Source organism: Diaporthe batatas, assembly GCF_019321695.1.
Source record: "Diaporthe batatas strain CRI 302-4 chromosome Unknown Contig00011, whole genome shotgun sequence".
Lineage (NCBI taxonomy): Eukaryota > Fungi > Ascomycota > Sordariomycetes > Diaporthales > Diaporthaceae > Diaporthe > Diaporthe batatas.
In genome coordinates, this window is record NW_025408558.1 from 2,786,873 (window position 1) to 2,804,875 (window position 18,003).

The following is an 18,003-nucleotide window of genomic DNA, read 5'->3' on the forward strand; positions in this document are numbered from 1 at the left end:
ATGATGGCCGCGGAGGCCAAGGTTGCATTGTGGGATCATCTAGTCTCTGTTAGTTCGTTCTTGGCCAACAGGCCGAGAATCATCATTGATGTGCGCACTGCATGTCGAGTGATGTGAGCGGCGCAAAAGGTCCGCTCACAGTACGCATCTGTTGGTCGGTAGCGCGTATCTTGATTTTCACAACAGCACATCCCTGCCATTTTGCTTCCCAAAATGCACTGCAGACCAGCACCAGTTAATACGTCCCAGGCGTTGAGTGCTATTATCAGCCTAGCTCCAGACCATGCCAGCGCTGCTGTCCGCGAGCGAGGTGCGCGAGGAATACAGTACACCAACTTAGATCGTGCTAGTTAGGCAGGGCAGGATCGAAAGAAGAAGCCACTGTCTCCACCAGATCATTCAGAGTAAGAGTCGCAAGCTCATCCTTCCTTTCGCACATGAAAGTCAAGCATCGCTGCAGAACCTCTATGAAACTCACCGGGAAGCCGTGCTCTTTTCTCCACCTCTTGTACGCCTCCCCCTCGCCGTCCACCATGAAAAGCTGATTAATGCCCATGCGCATGCAGTTCACTGTCGTGTGGCACGGGAGTTCCACCAGGAACTGCTCAGGCCCGTCCTCGATCACCTGCGACCACAAGCTTCCAGCAGGCACCTCGCGCCAGTTGTATATCACGTGGACATCCTTTGCCATAGTTAAGGACTCCACCAGCAGCCGGTTCGTGTTGGTATCTGCCGTCTTGAGTGCGGCCTGGTGGCAGTGCATCCACAAGGACTGCCTCGCGAGCGAGAGAGGGAAGCGGAATGGTGATGGGAACGCGGCCAAGCCTCGGGACTGGTCAATATTCGGGATCCGTGGGTTACGTGATGAAGTGCCGTAGCCGAAGCAGACGGCCTTTGGCAGCGTGTGGGTACCTTGGTATTCGTAGACTGCCAGGGCTAATGGTACGATCACCTGGACCGTAGTGGGCGCGGTCATGCCCATGGCGAGCGTCAGGCCCGTGAGGTCGCCAGTCCACATGGCTTGGTTGAAGGCATTGTCCACGGACACGCGAGAGATCCTGTGGCCGGCACTTGATCCTAGTGGTGGGATATATGGTGGCAGTTCAGACACGCCGTGGCTCAACTCATCATCCTTCCAGAACTTGATCTTGCTAGAGTAACTGGCTTTAGCTCTTTGAAGGAGATCTCGAGTTAGAATGCCGGTTGGCAAGGGCTTCTGTGGCAAATTTTCGATTGTTGCCAGGCCTTCGTATAGCCTTATAACATTGTCTCGCAGCCTTGAGCGAGAGGTGTTGTCGGTTACAATGTGGCTTTCAGAGAAGAACAGGGATCGGCATGTCTCGCCCTGGTCGTTTGGAAAGCTGACTAGCAAGTACTTCTGTTTAATCACCACTTGCCGTTAGCATCTGCCTAGTGAAGCGATGGTTATTAAATCGAATGGGGAATCCGTCCTACCGATGCACGACAACCAGGAGTGTAGCGTTCTGCGTCGTGCTCCCGTTGCAGCCTTTCAAGCATCGCTCCTTTCGAGGGAGCGGACCACTCTTCCCAGTTCAAATTTGCGACATTGGGTTTGGCAATAACTTGAAGCCACTCCTCGGTAGAGGGTAGCTGAGCGAAAAAAGATCGCGGAAGCTGGGTCCAGGCAAGCAAGCTGTCAGCATACGTTGATGATAACAGCATTTGAAGACTTTTGAGGAGGACAGTGTTATAACGAACCGGCTCAACTTTAGCCACCTCCTCCAACGCCCATTTCAGCCTTTCAATATCGACAGATTCCTTGATCGTAGCTCCAATCGTAACGAATGACGCCGCTGTGCCCTTCATACCCCATTGATCTGTCAAGGTCACACTGTGGAACCACTTCGCCTCCGGAGTTAAGGGGAGGACATCTTCTAGTTGATCGGTTGTTAGTCCTGTTTGCTTCGCCACCTGGGACAGGGCTTCATCAAGAGACAGTGGACTCTCAGTGTCTTTGATGAGTTCGCTCAGAAGAGAAAAAGGAGCAGGCGGCTCGACATCATCAGCGGCTGCCTTGCCGGGACTCCCTGTCACATTGTCTCCCTTCCCAGATGAATACGATTCCACACACATGTCGATGACTTCCTGAACAGTGGGATTCAGCATCAAATCCGACATAGCGAGGCTGCACCCCAAACGGCGGACGTTGCCTAAAAGCCTCGTCAGATTCATCGAGTCCGCGCCCAGCTCCAGTAGCGTGACTTCAGGCTTAAGCTTGTCAGCAGCGACGCGCAAATCCTGTGCCATCAGTGTAGATATCTGAGATGAAAGATCCACGGCATCCATCTTCACCGGCCTTCCGTTGACCTCGCCATTAGGTCGTCTCGCCAGCTTTTTGCACAGCTGCGCACGCTGGATTTTCCCTGTCGGGCCCTTCGGGATCTTGTCCTCAAAGAAATGTATCCGCTTGGGGATTTTGAAGAGGGCCAGCCGCTCTTCAAGACGGCGCTGGAGCACTGCCTCGTCGTGAAGTTCTTGGGGTGCGTCTTTAGCGAGGACGACGGCGGCCTCCACCTCTTGGCCAAAAAACTCATCAGGGACTGCAAAGCATGCCGCCTCGCGGATGTGTGGCGCGGCGCAGAGAATGATGGCCTCGTCGACCTCGGGTGGTGAGATCTTCTCCCCGCCGCGGTTGATAATCTCCGACTTCCGTCCAACAATACGCAGGTATCTCCCGGCCTGACTGTCTAGAATACCGATATCGCCCGTGCGGAGCCAGCGTCTGCCAGACGAGTCTACAAAGAACGTCTTGGCGTTGGCTTCAGGATTATCGAGGTAGCCTCTCATGACCGAGCCCCCTGTGATGCAAATTTCACCCTGGACGTCTGTTCCAAGCGGACCAGCGGTGGGGTCATCGCCGTAGATGCTCAGGGACACCGAGCCCGATGCCTTGCCGACGTATCCTGGCCTGGTTTCAGTCAATGAGTTCGTAGCCATTTGATGGGCATTCTCGGTCATTGCGTAAGCCTCCAGAACCGGGCAGCCGAATACCTTTCGCAGGTCCGCGAAAGTGGAAGGGAGCAGTGGCGCAGAGCAGCTGCGAAGGAATCTGATACGCAAGTCGGGGCCGGGTTGCGGCGCGTGGAGGAGGATCTGCAGCGCTGAAGGTGTACCCGACAGCCATGAGCAACCTGCTTCGACGAATTGATGCCAGGCAACGTTGGCGTCAAACTTGTTTGGAACCACCACACTGCCCCTGGCTGCCAGAGGGGCGAGCAGTCCAGCGACGATGCCGTGGATATGGAAAAGCACTTGGATGAGATAACCTCGATCCCCGGGGCCAAGACAGCAGGCCTGGGCCACATTCTGAGCACCATGGCAAAGATTAGCGTGGGATAACGGCACAGCTTTTGGTTTACCTGTTGTCCCTGACGTGTGCAAGATGAGTGCGATTGAATCGGTCGTGGGAGAAGTGGACACAGGCACCACGTCGTTTGAGACATTTGCCTCGTCCTGTAGCTTCTCTGTCTGCTTGCCAAGTACTGTTACATCGACCTGATGAGATCCTGGCCCATCTTGATCTATGCGGACTGTGCAGACCGCAACGCCAAGTTTGCGTGCAGCCACGATCCCCGGATATGCTTCGTCCGTGCAGGTTGAGTCGACGACCAACACGCTCGCTTTCGCGTCACTCAAATAGAACTACCCCTCTATATCAATATTGTGACTTCACATAATTATGTCAGTTCACGCAGGTTGGCCTACTTCGAATTCCGGGACGGTGTAGGCAGGGTTCAGCGGGGCAGCAACGACACCACGGCTCACCAGCCCGAGGAACGTGCAGACGAAGCCGATGCCGTTGGGGAGAGCTAGGGCAACGACCGGCTGCCCGTCGATGCCAGATCCATTGTCACCCGCCTTGCCTTTTGCCAGAATCAGATCAGCCAACCGTTGGCTGGCCTGTTTGAGCTGAGGGCGTGTCAGGGAAATGTCGTTCACGTGTGGCGTGAGGACCGCGGGCGCAGACTCATTAGCATTCTCGGTCTCAAAAATGAGACCAGGGAGAGTTTGAGCAGCCATTTCCGAATCGAGACAGATTTCAGGGGTGATTGTTCAATGATGAGACTTTAGGTTTACTGGATGCTGCAAAGTGCGACTTCAAGTTGATAACGGAGGCGCAATCTGTCAAGATGGTACACAGTACAGAATTTTACTGAACTTTGGAATCTGTCTTTGTAAGCTTGGGTGCTTGGCTTGGCCACAGAGAGTTACAGTCTGACAGTCATATGCATCCGGGTGGACCATCGCTGCTATCGGGTGGGTATGGCAACACTACCTGACTCCCCAGCTTCCACTGCAGAGTCGATCTTTGATAACGTGGCATGATGCCCGTCTGGGCATTTTGTGGTGCGTGGGGCTAACGTTAGTTTGCTTACTCGCCTGAATCCAGTACTGCAACGATCTGCTTGCAACCATGGGAACTTGCAGGAACTATCTGCATGTGTCTCACATACCCACAGTAGTACTGCCACTACTGCATACTCATGTAAAGTGGAGACTTGGCGAGCGGCAAGGCTATCGGGCCTCTCAGAGATGCAGCACAAAGCCACATGGTGTGCCGGGCACCGTGTTGCCTTCTGGACACAGGAATCATTGCACCACTTTTCATTTTGGGCGACGTGCCTCTGGAAAAGCCGCTATATTTAAAGGTGCGACATACAGAAAGATAGGATCATCTTCCCCTGTTTTGAAAGGGCTAGCGTGCCAGTCCGAGATCGTCTTCTCGCCCTTTAACTCCAAGCTACCTGTTCAGGTGTAAGTCCTCAACGGCGTATTACCGCCTAGGTCTCATCAGCCGCCAGCACGGGTCATGAAAGCGGGCCACATCGACCGTCGGGGCCCCCGTCGGAAAAAAGAAATCAACGGTAGGCAGGCCGTCGTCGTTGCACACCATAATGACTTTCGTATCTCCGCATCCTCTCCCTCCTGTCTTGCCTTGCAACCACATACCACGCGTGAAGCAGGCCGGGCAGCCAGCCCAAGAGAGTGAGAAGTATGTTCAAACAGAAATGCGCACCGCACCCATCCGCAATCAAGACCGCTGCCGGTGGAAGAAAGACGGCAAGTACGAAGAGGATGATGCTCGACTGCCGCGCTCCTTAGCCTCGTTCGATTCAAATAGCCCGCACGTGCGTCGAGGGTGAAAGTTGGCTGGCCGATAGGAGAGGATAGAGAAGAAAGACTTGGAGAGGTGCACTCACGGCTGCGAGACTCATCTTGATCAGGCCGAAGGCAATTCCACCGCAGCACCTGGCTTGGAAGGACCTCGTAACTAGATAGCTAGGTAAGCCAGATATAGAGTTGCACACAAGAGGACTGTCGTGCGATTGGACAATGATCTCCAAGAACGATAGAGTTCTCCAGTATGAGACGTGAGTTAAGAATGAAGTCGGCTGCACAGGTGCGTATGAAAGTGCAGCAAATTTCGAAATTATTTTCCTTGCGTGAACGAACTGCCCCGGCTAAGACCCAAGACGTAACCAGGTTCACCGGTTGCACTGGCCTGTGGAAACACGCCAGGTCCCTTGTATTCCGTGCCTCACTTTTCTATCATCAATGCTGGTGCCGATCTCGCTCACATTGTGCGATGTTGGATCGCATGACCAAGATGAGCTTGCGTAACCAGGAACAACATTGGGTGCCGACTGCGATCTTGGTGTTTAGACGCGTGGATATCCCGGTCCCGAAAGCTTCTCGAAGGCTGCTGCTTCTGATTCAGCCTTCCGCTAGTGGTTTCGCCAGGAACTGTTCATGCGTGTTCGCCGCGGATTGGACCAAGACGCCATGACATCATATCGGAAGATTTCGAACGTCTATGCTTCGCACATTTATAGAGATTGTCGAGGTCGTCAGCGGTGGTGTCTGACGGGTTCTGCCTGTCTTGGTTGGGGGCTTGGCTGTACTTGGCCCAGTTGTCGCGAGATTACGCACGCTTGCAACTTGGCGAGTGAAGCTTACCGGAACTCCCGGCCGAATCCATTCCACGATCCTTGCCCCAACGCAAAATCCGTGGATTTGTGGGGTTTTACGTGAGTCACTTTAGTGCCTCGAGGGCCATCTTGCTTCAAGAGACTCCCCTTACACAGTATCTTTCATTGGAGATGTTCTCGTGGTGAATGAGGTGTTTTTGGGCGGCTGAAACCCTGTTCAAACTCTCTATATGAATCTATATATGGTATTTCGCTCGTCATGATATTAATTCCTCCCTGCGACTCATATGTACAGTTTCTCATCTTCTTTTAACCCCATGTCGTTATCTCTCTGTAGAGCGAATTCATCTTGCGGTGACGGGTACCGCGCAATGTCTTCGAGCGCTTTGTTTTTCCACCTCCTTGGAAGATATGGATCCCACCAGTGAGCGGCGGAATCACCTGCACTTAGCGGAGGATAGTTCATAGGCGTCAATGCTGGACTGGGAGGGACGCGTTGCTTCGGACGTTTCCGTATATCCTTCTGAACCTCTGGTAGGGCCCCTGGGATCATGGCAATGACAGCCAGCGCGAGCATGATGACGCTGAACACAAACAAATATGCCACGAGCGCTTTATACCCATCGCCCGTGTGAGCCACTATGGCCCTGATCACGATGGCTCCGAGCTTCCCTGAAGCAGCAGCAATGCCGTAGAATGAGCCGCGAAAGACCGTCGGGAATACTTCAGCTGTTATGATGAAAGTAAGCGTGTTCGGCCCAACGTTGAACATGAACTGAGCCAGCGCGAAAAAGACCATACTGAGGTAATGTGTTGGTCTGCTAAATGTCCTCACAACGCTGGCTCCTGTGGCAATAAACAGAAAGGAGAGGGCCACAGATGTGTAGATCAATAATCTCTTGCGGTTCGCATAGTGGACCATGGGGATAGCCACCAGGCTCCCAGCCAGCGATGCAATTGAGGACAGCAGCAATGTCCGCACAGCATTGTCGTTCAAGGCCCGCTGGATGGTAGCATTGGGAAGTGCGGGATTCGCATTCCAAATGGGCAAGGTCGAGTTCCAAACAGCCACGGTGCCGTTGACAAAATGCCCGGTCGTGTTGAACACGTCGGTCTCAAGCCAGAGCACATTCAATGTCGCCGGGCTGTCCAGACTGGTTCCATAAAAGCACACGTCCAAAAGGAACCATATGCTTGAGATACCCAGAAGGGGCTTCCAACCGCCCTCCTTCAGGTACTTCTGTGCGGCCTTGAACCATGGCGTCGGCTCGTGGTCGTTCTTGCTGTAGCTGTGCTGTGTCCCTGTCGAGAGTGATGTTTCTGGTCGTTGCTCCGCGCTGAGATCCCCGCCGGCCTGTTGGACGGCTATGGCTGCCTGTCGCAGGTCTTTCCGAATCCCAGAGTAGTACCTGGGTGATTCTGGCATGGTAAGGCGAAGACCAACAGCAACGAGTGCAATAGCACCGCCAACACCGATGACAGTTCGCCACACAATATCAATGACGATTTTGGCTTTTATCTCGTTTGCCCCCACATTAGGCTCATCCATATTCAGGTCGTAGTGCTCCATGAGTCTTCGTAATGATCCCAGGCCAATGCCGATGGCGAGAAAGCGGCCGACGCTTTGCATCAGGAAGATCGAAGCCATCATTGTAGCCCTGGTATCGGTAGAGGCGAATTCAGAGGCTATGACAGCCGAGACCGGATACTAATGAGACCGCATCAGTTTAGTATGCTCAAGGCACTGTGAGGCTTCGCCTCCCCAATAACTCACCTCTGCCCCGATTCCCAATCCTAATAAGCAGCGAAAGAAGATGATGGACGCGTAGATGCTCATAGAGGACTCTGTGTTGCCGTCCACGCCCTGGCTCATGAATCCCTGAGAGGACAAGACCAGCCCGACCGTCGCGAAAATGAGAATGATAAGCTCCCAGCCGTAGAGCTTCTTCCGCCCGCCCCGGTCGGCAAAGTGCCCGAAGACGACCATGCCGACCAGGGTGGAGCTCAGGGTCGTCAGGTCGAGGACTTCTCCGATGTCCTGCTTGGACTGGTTGCTCGGAGGATAGACGTAGAGAAGCGCGGGCTTCACGAAGTTCGTGGCGAACAGGCTGTATGAGGTTGCCAGGAAGCCAATGGCGACCGCGCAGAAGACTGGCCAGTTAAAACCGATGCAATCGAGGATGCGGAGAATGGCGATTTCCCGCTCGTGCCGGTCCTGAGCGGCAGTCGTCAGCGGAGTGGTCAGCGCAGTGAGAGGGTGAGGGGGTGAGTGGGATGGTTCTAAGCTGCCCATCGCCGGGGGCGGCGTTCTTACAGTGATGTGGTCGATATCCGGATGGACATCGATCGGCCGCATGGGATCCGGCAGTCGAAGGCCGGAGAGCCGCCAGTGTCGGTCGGCTCTGACTTCTTGGTGCATTGTGGCGTCAAGGCAGAGCGTTGGAAAACTAACAAGCCTCGGGGACGGGATCGGTGATGAGCTTGTTTCCGATATGGCCTAGATGCGGAAGAAGAATGTTAAAAATGAACTTCTGGGCGCTCTTCCCGCCTTCCCGCCTTGGGAAGCTGGTCGCGTGCTCGCCTCCTCGCTTAATCCTGTGAAGAAATCGAGCCGCATGCCGACTTGATCTCTGCCTAGGGTAGCTCCGCGGAAGCACGGTGAGGTAGTAATGCCCTGATCAGGCCATGGAGACGTCGATCTATTTCGGGCCATGGTACCAAGGTACGGTCGATTGCTAGTGCTTGCTGGGAGCATCGGCAATAGCACGGAGGAGCCCCCTTGCCCCCGTTTCCCCCAAGAGGTGGGCATCCCGAAAACAGGCCGGGGATGACATCAACCGAACTTGATTGCGGCGGGCCAGAACCATGCGGGCCGCCCCTACATGAGAGCCCTGTAGCCTTTGGAGCCACCCGGCCCACAGGTTCCGTGCCTTGAAGCGTGTTTATTGGCTCTTTAAGGCTCGACAGCATGTACCACAGCAATCCAATGCGTCCAAAGTCACCAACACTCAGGCTCCTTCAACCTTCCGCGTATTTTCATGCATGGTTCGGGTGACTTCCGACATTCTAGATCGGCTACGGACCCCGGCCCCGTCTGCCGCGATCGCGCTTTTCAGTAACGTCGCGTGGAGGGGGAGGGCCGGTAAAAATTTCCTTACGCGTCGGAAAATCCATTACGTTTCCGACCATTCTGTAACATGTAACAACAACAACCAAAAAGAAAGCGAAAAAATTGACTTCGATGTTCCCGGACGCTTTTGAAAAGCTTTGCCCATGATTCCAGCGTACCTAGGTAGTTGCATTTGACTCGCCCAACCTCCGAGTCGTGTACCTATCGGTCGAACAGCAATGACAACGTCATGCGCAACTTGCTAGCTTTAGGTCGTATCTGCATGGGTACACTGTGTATTGGTGCCAACTCCAGCCTTTTATTAGTGAAGCTATGATGCCAAGTATCCGACCTCTACGTGCAGTCCGTAGACCGGCGCCGTTGATGAGCGGGTGTTATGGTGACTTGATTCCCACGGCCTCGTCCGAGAGTTATTAATCCGTTTTTCTCCCAGATTTTATGATCTCGTGGCACAGCTTGGACATACCTCACAGGTAACAATCACACAGATAGTAGGGGACAACAGGGCTGCAGTGGCGTGCTTGCGAAGACTGAAGAGGGAACTCTTTTAAGAGTGAAAACTCAAGCGCCCGCAGTGCCCTTGTCTTGAGCCTTGGGATATCTGGATCCCGGCAAGCCGTCCAAGAGCACTGGCATCAATTGAGCGTGGTCTCTGCCTCAATTGTGCGGCTGCAAGCTACCTGCCTTGCTTGGCCTCAGTTCCGCGCGGAAGGAGGGTCTGAAATCGGGTCCGTATCTCCGAAGTGGATGGATCTAATCGCCGGTTATTGTCGGTTGTGGGAATGCATCAAGGTGGAGCTCGAGCTACAACTTGCAGCCTACAAGATCAACGGAGCCATTGGTTCATATATGTGAACAAGTATAATGGAACTCTGACTCTACCACTAAGTAGAAAGAAGGAGGATTTTTACAAAAGAGTTATTCAGATACTTACCACGGTAAGGAGTCGCAAAGATCATCTGTCACCATGGACGCATTCTCTGCAACCTCGACCCAGCTGTCCATGCTTCAACACTGCTGAGTGTGGCGAAGCGACCGATCAATGTGGAAATGTTGGGGGGGGGGGTGGTACGCCTGTCGAAGAACCCTAAATTTGGATATAAACTCACATCAGGTCCGGGCGAGTCTCTACGAGTTTCACAAGTAGCAGCGGTGGAAAAGTCCAACAGAGAAATGTTATTGCAACAAATACACTGAGGCTCTCGGTGATTTGACAGGAACAGCTTACTCTTCTTGAACCAAGAAGTGAAATTCAACTATATAGAACAAGTTCGCTCGTAACGCAGTGTCCATCACCACTCACTCTGCGTTGTGAAGAAACTTGCAAGCTTGTCTCATTGATGCATAGAATCCTTCTTCCAACTTAAACATGTGATAGTTGAGCAAAAGATCGTGTGCTGCCCTGTCCTGGGCATAGAACCGGACTTTGTTGCCTGGGGTATCTGCCATCTCCTTCGCAAAAGTTTTAATGTCGGCGCAAAAGGCTTCGGCTGCGCCGGCCCAAATGAAGACAGGAACTGATGTCTGGAAGGGATGGTGTATCGGTGAGACGTATGCCTCTACCTCAGCAGGAAGTCTCTCCATGGAAGGCAGGTATGACTCTGCCCCCCACTGCAAAAACGCTCCGTTTAAAATATCAGAATCTTGGTTTTCGCAGCTGGCATAATGCGCTGCTGCCCTGGTCGTAACACTGACCCAGGGCGAAAAGACAATGAACCCTCCCGGGAGAGGAAGTTCGGGCAGTTTGGAAGCCTCGAGGTAGCGCAGCAAGGCGAGGGCCACATTACCGCCAGCAGAATCGCCCGAAATAATTATATTCTCGGGCTCGAAGCCAAGAGAGATGACATGACGGTAAAAGGTAACAGCATCCTGAACCGCTCCGGGGAACCGGGTCTCGTCGTTCTCGGAGAGCCGGTAGTGCGCCCACAACACAAGGGACGCTTTCAGGTGTTTCGTAAAGATTTCTGCGGCGGGTCTCCCTGAGAACTCATGGCCGAAGGTGACGACGAATGCACCTCCTGGAAAGTGCAGGACGACCTTTTCTTTTTTCAATTCGGCCGAATGTTTGGGAGGGACACGAGGAAGCCATACGCCTTTGACAGGTGCAGGTTTGACAATACCGGTGGCTGCGATGGCTCCGGAGAAGAGTTCTTGCGGTGGCGGATCGATTTCCACGAACCTCTCCTTCGCTGTCTTTGGATCATTGCTAAGCCGCTATCAGATTGATTGCTGTAGTAATAAGACACATCGCCGTCTTGCAGTTTGAGAAGATGCACTCGGCTCGGCGCCGTCGTTAGGGTTTGGTTGTTTGTAGAACACAGGATACCAGAACCTGACTCCACGGACGAAGAGGTAGCAAGAGCAAAGGGGTCATGGCACATACTCGAGGACGTGTCGAGATCCGGTAACCAGGCAGTATTGAAAGAGCACATCTAGCATTGCGCTCAACAAGCTCATGTTGGCATTCCATTCTGGGTGGAGGGGCTTGACCAGGTATCTCAGGTAAAAATATACGGCTCGTACGGGAATGGTGAGAAGGATGTAGATTGTGTAGATTGCCTTCAGCGGCTGGGTGGCTAGCAGTGGTGCCATGATCTAGCTGATGGATGATATTTTTGGACTGCTGTTCTTGATGTGGTAGCCTCCAAAGCAGATTGGGGGGGTTGCGTATTTATTGCTCTTATTCCTAGCATAGGTTTGCTCAAACAGCAAGCTCCGTGCTTACGGCGTGGTCGGCATTTTTGGAGAGCGAGAAAGAGCAACAAGTCATTGGACGGGAGATTCCGTAAAGGTAGGATGGGGAAGCTCAAATCAACACGCATCAGCGCTTACTAGTATGTTGGTTTAATGCAACCAGGTCTGTTGCCCAATTCGCTGCGGCAAACCACCCCGGTGTATATCCGTGGGCAGAAGCCCGGGTTTGAAGACAGGCTTACCACACCGAGTGCCCAGGTGAGGAACAGGGCTTATCCTTGGCCTCCACGTCTTATCAAGGGCTTACTTCTTCCCAACAAGTAATGGTTGGCACCCTGTAGAAGGCCCCGGCCAATGAACCAAGCATAAATCCTACGCGGAAAACCTCCCTGGGGTGGAAAGGAGAGCGCGTGGTGCCTTGGATATTTGCTAAACGTTTATTAGCTATAGAAGGCCAGTCCGACGACAATCAAAGTATGCACCAGTCATAACCGTTTCCTCGTTAAGATCACCAAGGCATCGTAAATGATGGCGGAAATCGCAACAACTTGGAGGAAAGTGGCCACCGCTGGGCCGACAAAGCCAAAATACTTTTCCCGCGAGAGGAGGGGTTTTACAGAGGCTACGAGACGCCGGGCTCTTCACAAGCCTCCAACTTACACCACTGTCATCACCCCTGCCAGTGCTACCCTACCCTACGGTAGTGTACAGAAGATAATGTAGTCGAAGTGATGAGTCTCCAAATTGCAATGTTCCTCCTCACATTTTGGTGGTGTTGACAAATGCGAATTGGTTGACGTCGAACAGTAATCTGCCAAAGACACATCGCCAGGTCAAGCTGGCAACAAAGCATAAAACCCCTCTCCTGGCCACTGGCGGGCGACACGGTTTGGCAGTGGGATTTGGTTTGCTGAACCACAACGCAGCGCCGAAAATGACCACGGCAGGTGGTGGTGTAACCACAAGCGAGGTGCTTGACCCACTGTTCGAGGGAGCATTCGAACTTCATGAGTACATCTACTAAGCCGTACGCAGAAGGCTTGGGAGTCAGATGTGATTGAAACATGCACCGTGAAAATCAGCGACGGGACTGTGCTCGTCGTGAGCCCAACACTACGCGGGGGTGTAGGACGCTACTCTGGTGTATACCTAGGTACGGGGAACTCGTTTCTTTGTATGATACCTTCCATGGTCTCACATGCATTCCGCTTTACTTTTGAACATTCCTTTGTTTGTGCGGGCCAGTTAACATTTCAGATTGCAAAAGGCCTTTCCGAGGCTGTCATTGAGGGTCCAGCAGCCTGCTTCAACTTCAGACTTTCTACCTTGTTTTTCATTGATGCAAGGAGTTTGTTACCTTGAGTTTCAGACTAACGCCGAAAACTTATGCCGTATTACCCCACAGATCGCCTGTGCGATGAGGACGCCGGTGAAGAAATGGCGACAACCAATGCTGATCAAAGTCAGCAAGGCGGGCTAGGTGCTGGCGAATTTCAAGCATCCACACAGCGCTCAAATCTCCTAGTAAAACCCAAAAGCCACACAGCGTCTGTCCAATTTCACTTTAGATCAAATTCAGTCATAACGGATATACTGAAGATCTTCAGCGGACCAACGAATTGCTAACAAGTTCCAGCACCGCTACATCGACACGAGGGAAGCGTTCCGATCCTCGCCAGATCAAGGTTGCCGTGGCCCCTCTGACAAAGCGTAATCTCCGGATCTTGGAAAGAATGGCTCGATCTAAGAGACCGAAGATGCCAGGAACATATCCGAGTAGAAGCAGTTCGAGAACAGGGGAGTCTCAATTTAATTCCAGCACTGCTACGTCAGAGAAGCTTCTCTCCTCGTCTGCCTCTGGTTTTGAGGACCGACTTCGCCAGAATGGTGCTGTGCACCACGATGAACACTGGCATGGGCCGCCATCGAACTTCGATAAGTTGATCCGGCGATTCCATCGGGATAGGACCGGATCAACAGTGCCTTCGGAGGGCACATTTTATAACTTCAGGGAGTTGGCTGGAGAAGCTACCAGCGAATCGGATATGGCTCATGCTCTTCAGAATTTTGTTTTCAAAGACACCACTGATCCGGCGCTCATGAGCGAGGGGTATCGAATAAAGCTGGACAAACGGTGGCTCGATTACCCCAATGATCAAGGCTTCAACAACGGACTTTCGAAGCCAAGGCCAGACTATGTTCAAGGATACAAGAGGTCTGCCTTTCCACCTACCATCTGGGATTTGGGAGGTGCTGCCACCCTTGATAACCAAGCTAAAGACTTCATCGCATTACCCCATTTTGCTGCTGAGTTCAGAGGAAGAGAATCAAATTTACATGCCGCTCGAGTCCAAGCAGGCTTTATTGGAGCTGCTAGTGAGCGAGCCCAGCTTTCTCTTGATGCCGACTGACGATGGGCATCTGGTGATTGCTCAGCAATATGCTAACATACACTTTCTTGCAGTGACCCATGGCCGAAGTATTGCAATGCAGCGCCTCAAGGCCAACGACCCGCCAAAGCATGCCGCTGTAGTGACAGCAGTTACCGACGGCACGCTATACCAAACATATGCTCATTATCACGATATGGACTCACGAACCGGAAAGAAGGTGTATTATCAGTACCCAGTTGAGTCGGGTACACTTGATACTTACAGAAACTACAAAACCGGCTATCGAGTTCTAAGAAACGTGCAGAGCTTTGCGCAGGAGCAGTCAAATGACATCCGAACTCGCCTGCATCAACAGTACGCGGCAGAATCTATGTTATCGCTCTCTGATGACATGATGTACCTATTTTATGACTGAGGTGGCTCTTTGGGCATTTAGATGTGCGAACAAGATCTGGGGTCAATTCTTCGTCATGGTGATTCCCGAGGTCGACATGTATTGATACTAGACCGTGGCTGTCCGACGAACTGAGTGACTACACTTAAATGCTGCCTGCCAGGGTGGTACTGAACAGATCCATAGATCGGTCTCTGCCACCCTTTCAATGTTGCCTATTCTTTACAAAGCCTTGCCGTTCCAGCTCCCTGTGTAACAATACGCGATGACATGTTAGAAGGGTAGATCGATAGATTGCGAACGATTTCATCGAGAGCATCAGTGTGTACAGATCAAGCCCTTGGAATAGAAGGGTATATCCCCATATGTAATGTGATTATGCCCTCTTGAATTGGTGTCAGACTACAAAGGGGACAACTGCACGTTCCACGGAAGCCTAGACCTATTGAGGTTCCGCTTAATGGATGCAAGCCCTGAGAGGCGTTTACAGAGGTGAGTAAGAGTCGTGACCAAAAGGGATGTGTATCCTTATGAATAGTTCCCTACCAAGTATACGCGAATGACATTTTCCCCTCTCAGGACTTCAGCTTTGGTATCACTGTGTGTAGGGTCGGCGCCGACTGATCCAGGCACCAGCACAACTGACGGTGAGTCTGGGATCCAAGGTGAGACTGGGACTGCGGGACGACGGCATACATTAGGGTATACCACCGCATGCTTTCCGGCAATTCAAACACTGGCATATACCCTTATGGCGTCCACTGGAGAAGACCTACCCGTAATATACGCGGATTCTGACCGCCGCTGCGTGCCGTAACCAGGGCGTAAGTGAGCTCATCCATACTCAGGAAGCCGAGGAATGCCTTTGCAGAGGTACTCACTCCCCGTATGTTTTGGTAACATGATAAGTAATATATACTCTGATGTGACACAGTAACCTGTGGTCAATGATGATACGTGATGACCTGCCGCGGCAGAGGTGAACTTGGTGAGAGATCGACCAAGTTGCGGGGGAAGGGCCAGCCACACGAAGCACATGCAGCAGGAATTCTCTCAAGATCTATCATGATCAGCGGTGGGGAATCTTGATTGTGGCATGTGGAAGCACGATGCACCCTTGGACGGTCACATATAGTCAGCGAGTGAATCCACTGGCCGGCTTTATACATATGTGTAACACAGCGTGGAGCGGGGTTCAAGCCTTGGATGAGTCAGGGTGGCACTCAGAAGATATATGTAAGGCTTGCACCTCTGATCGATTGTCCGAAACGCTGGGAGCTTCATAATTTCATTAATGAACCAACTCAAGATGACCTCAGACCCTCATGTCTACGACCTCGTTGTGGTGGGTAGTGGCTTGTAAGTAATTGTACTGTTCTGCCCACTCTACGCTACTGATCATCAAACCACTTCTAGTGCCGGTTGTATGACGACGCTCAACTTCCTCGAGGAATGCAAGCGGCTTGGTAAATATGGCAAGGTAGCTCTGATCGAGGCTGGCAAAAACGGGGAGCGCTGTGGGGCATCGCGCTGGACAATGGCATACCTTCGGCTCGACAGAGGCAACCGCTTTGACGACATGTGGAAACAGGAGATGGCCTTTGTCAGCAACGGCCTCGCTGACCAGCAATACTGCCGGAAGATGGAGGAGGAGGTACCAGATGCGGCGGAATATCTCCTTGACCACGGGGTGAAGTTGAACTACCACAATGAGTCAAACGTGTTGTTAGAGTTCAATACCAAACAGCACTTCGTCTCACCTGAGGGAGGTGGTCTCGCTGTCATAAATGCACTGCTCAGCCATATTCAGAACTTCGACAATGTGGACGTCATCTGGGAGAGAATGGCTGAGAAATTACTTACAACCGAGCAAGGCGAAGTGTCTGGTGTAAAGGTACGGAGGCCGGATGGTAGAATGGAAAACATCCATGGGAAAAGAATTATGCTGGCGTGTGGCGGATTTGAGGGAAACAAAGAACAGTAAGCTCCCCTGAAGCATGATACTGTGTCCACCGAGTACTGAATTAGGTGCAGACTCGCCCGGTACGTGGGCCCTCGAACGGAACACCTCGAGCTCATAGCACCGGGTCTCAAGCATAACACAGGCCGAGGCTTGCAGATGGCCCTCGACATAGGGGCGGCAGTAGCTGGCTCGATGAATGGCATGCATTGCGAGCTGGTGGACACGCGGGCGAGCAAGCCCGATGCGGTGATCTGGGGGCACAACTATGGGATAGTGGTGAACTCAGAATGCCAGCGGTTCTTCGACGAGGGCAAACGGCACCTCTTTGCGACGTTTGAGATGATTGCCCTGGAGACATGGCGCCATCACGACAGCAAGGCATACTTCGTCACTGATGCAATCATCATGAAGCGCTTTCGTCCGGGATGGGTTTATGAAACCACGGACAAGGAGCCCGAGCAGGCGGATACTATCGAGGAATTGGCGGTGAAACTGTCGCTGGAGCCCAAGGATCTGAAGGTCACCGTGGATGAGTTCAATCGTGCAGTGGATAGGAACGCCACGTTTGATTTGATGGCTCTGGACGGGAAGGCCACAACGGGCCTGTCGCCGAACAAGACAAATTGGGCAAACCCGATTGAAACGCCGCCGTTTTACGGATATCCCCTGAAGCCTCAGCTGACGTTCACGTACGGTGGTCTCAAGTGTGACCTCGAATCGCGGGTGCTGGCCACGAATGGATCTCCAATACCGAATTTGTATTGTGCTGGAGAGTTGTCAGGTCTTTGTAAGCGCTCGTAATCCCACATGTGACGAATTGCTGGAGAATGTCTGTGAAATTGGAACTCACATCGCGTGCCAGTCTACAACGAATATCCACCCGGAACATCCGTTTTGCGATCTCTGACGTTCGGCCGCCTGGCTGGTATAGCTGTTGCGCGGGAACTTTGAATTATAAGGTGATCCAGAATGTCATGGTGTCATCAGCCATGTTCCAAACGAGGCAGATTGGGAGAAGAGCAGACAGAATGCATTGCCGCTATCCCAGAATTTGAACGAACGTTCAATGATGTCAAGCGTGTTATCATGAAATCCCTTGTAGTACTTCATGAATTTCAATCCACTCTCAATCAGCCGTAGACAGTTTTCATTGTGAACATTATGGACTCCTAGGTGGCTTCACCTGAACAAGCAGTCACTCAAGTAGTAAGTACCTAGATATGTTGGGTGTAGAGGAGATTGGATGCGCTTGTGTCGGACTCAAGGGGTTCATTGTAAAGTCTAACTAGTATGAGACAGTTTGGAAGTGGACTCGTCGTACGCAATAGTGCAGACGGGCGAGAGAAGGGTGCAACCTAGAGTGCGGTGTGAGTCAGGCCGAGAACCATTGAAAAGAAACGGCGCTTGTTGCCCATACTAAATGGATTCATTCCTCCGATCCCCGCATCAACGTTATGGTTCTGCAGGCATCTTGAATA

General features: G+C 52.4%; 5 protein-coding genes across 5 annotated transcripts; 1 reads left to right on the top strand and 4 right to left on the bottom strand.

The window, feature by feature from the left end:
* Positions 1-9: 9 nt before the first annotated feature.
* KVR01_009482 (uncharacterized protein) lies at positions 10-4,129 on the bottom strand. Its single transcript, XM_044788352.1, has 4 exons — positions 3,727-4,129; positions 1,720-3,663; positions 1,456-1,635; positions 10-1,378 (listed from the first exon to the last, which is right to left on the bottom strand). Exons 1-4 carry the CDS (start codon positions 4,039-4,041, stop codon positions 347-349), a joined length of 3,471 nt encoding a protein of 1,156 aa, XP_044641984.1. The 5' UTR covers positions 4,042-4,129; the 3' UTR covers positions 10-346.
* A 641-nt stretch (positions 4,130-4,770) lies between these two features.
* Positions 4,771-5,237, bottom strand: KVR01_009157 (uncharacterized protein; the record flags this gene model as incomplete). Its single annotated transcript, XM_044783361.1, has 3 exons — positions 4,771-4,802; positions 4,913-5,108; positions 5,223-5,237. The coding sequence occupies 3 exons, from the start codon at positions 5,235-5,237 to the stop codon at positions 4,771-4,773; spliced, it is 243 nt and encodes an 80-aa protein (XP_044641659.1).
* An 892-nt stretch (positions 5,238-6,129) lies between these two features.
* On the bottom strand, positions 6,130-8,546 carry KVR01_009140 (uncharacterized protein). The gene is made up of 3 exons (XM_044793353.1): positions 8,266-8,546; positions 7,726-8,166; positions 6,130-7,659 (listed from the first exon to the last, which is right to left on the bottom strand). The coding sequence occupies exons 1-3, from the start codon at positions 8,368-8,370 to the stop codon at positions 6,235-6,237; spliced, it is 1,971 nt and encodes a 656-aa protein (XP_044641642.1). The 5' UTR covers positions 8,371-8,546; the 3' UTR covers positions 6,130-6,234.
* Positions 8,547-10,221: 1,675 nt separating this feature from the next.
* On the bottom strand, positions 10,222-11,754 carry KVR01_009359 (uncharacterized protein). The gene is made up of 2 exons (XM_044784175.1): positions 11,465-11,754; positions 10,222-11,287 (listed from the first exon to the last, which is right to left on the bottom strand). The coding sequence occupies exons 1-2, from the start codon at positions 11,671-11,673 to the stop codon at positions 10,381-10,383; spliced, it is 1,116 nt and encodes a 371-aa protein (XP_044641861.1). The 5' UTR covers positions 11,674-11,754; the 3' UTR covers positions 10,222-10,380.
* Positions 11,755-15,463: 3,709 nt separating this feature from the next.
* Positions 15,464-17,884, top strand: KVR01_009145 (uncharacterized protein; the record flags this gene model as incomplete). Its single annotated transcript, XM_044785188.1, has 4 exons — positions 15,464-15,495; positions 15,979-16,512; positions 16,591-17,214; positions 17,854-17,884. The coding sequence occupies 4 exons, from the start codon at positions 15,464-15,466 to the stop codon at positions 17,882-17,884; spliced, it is 1,221 nt and encodes a 406-aa protein (XP_044641647.1).
* Positions 17,885-18,003: the final 119 nt, after the last annotated feature.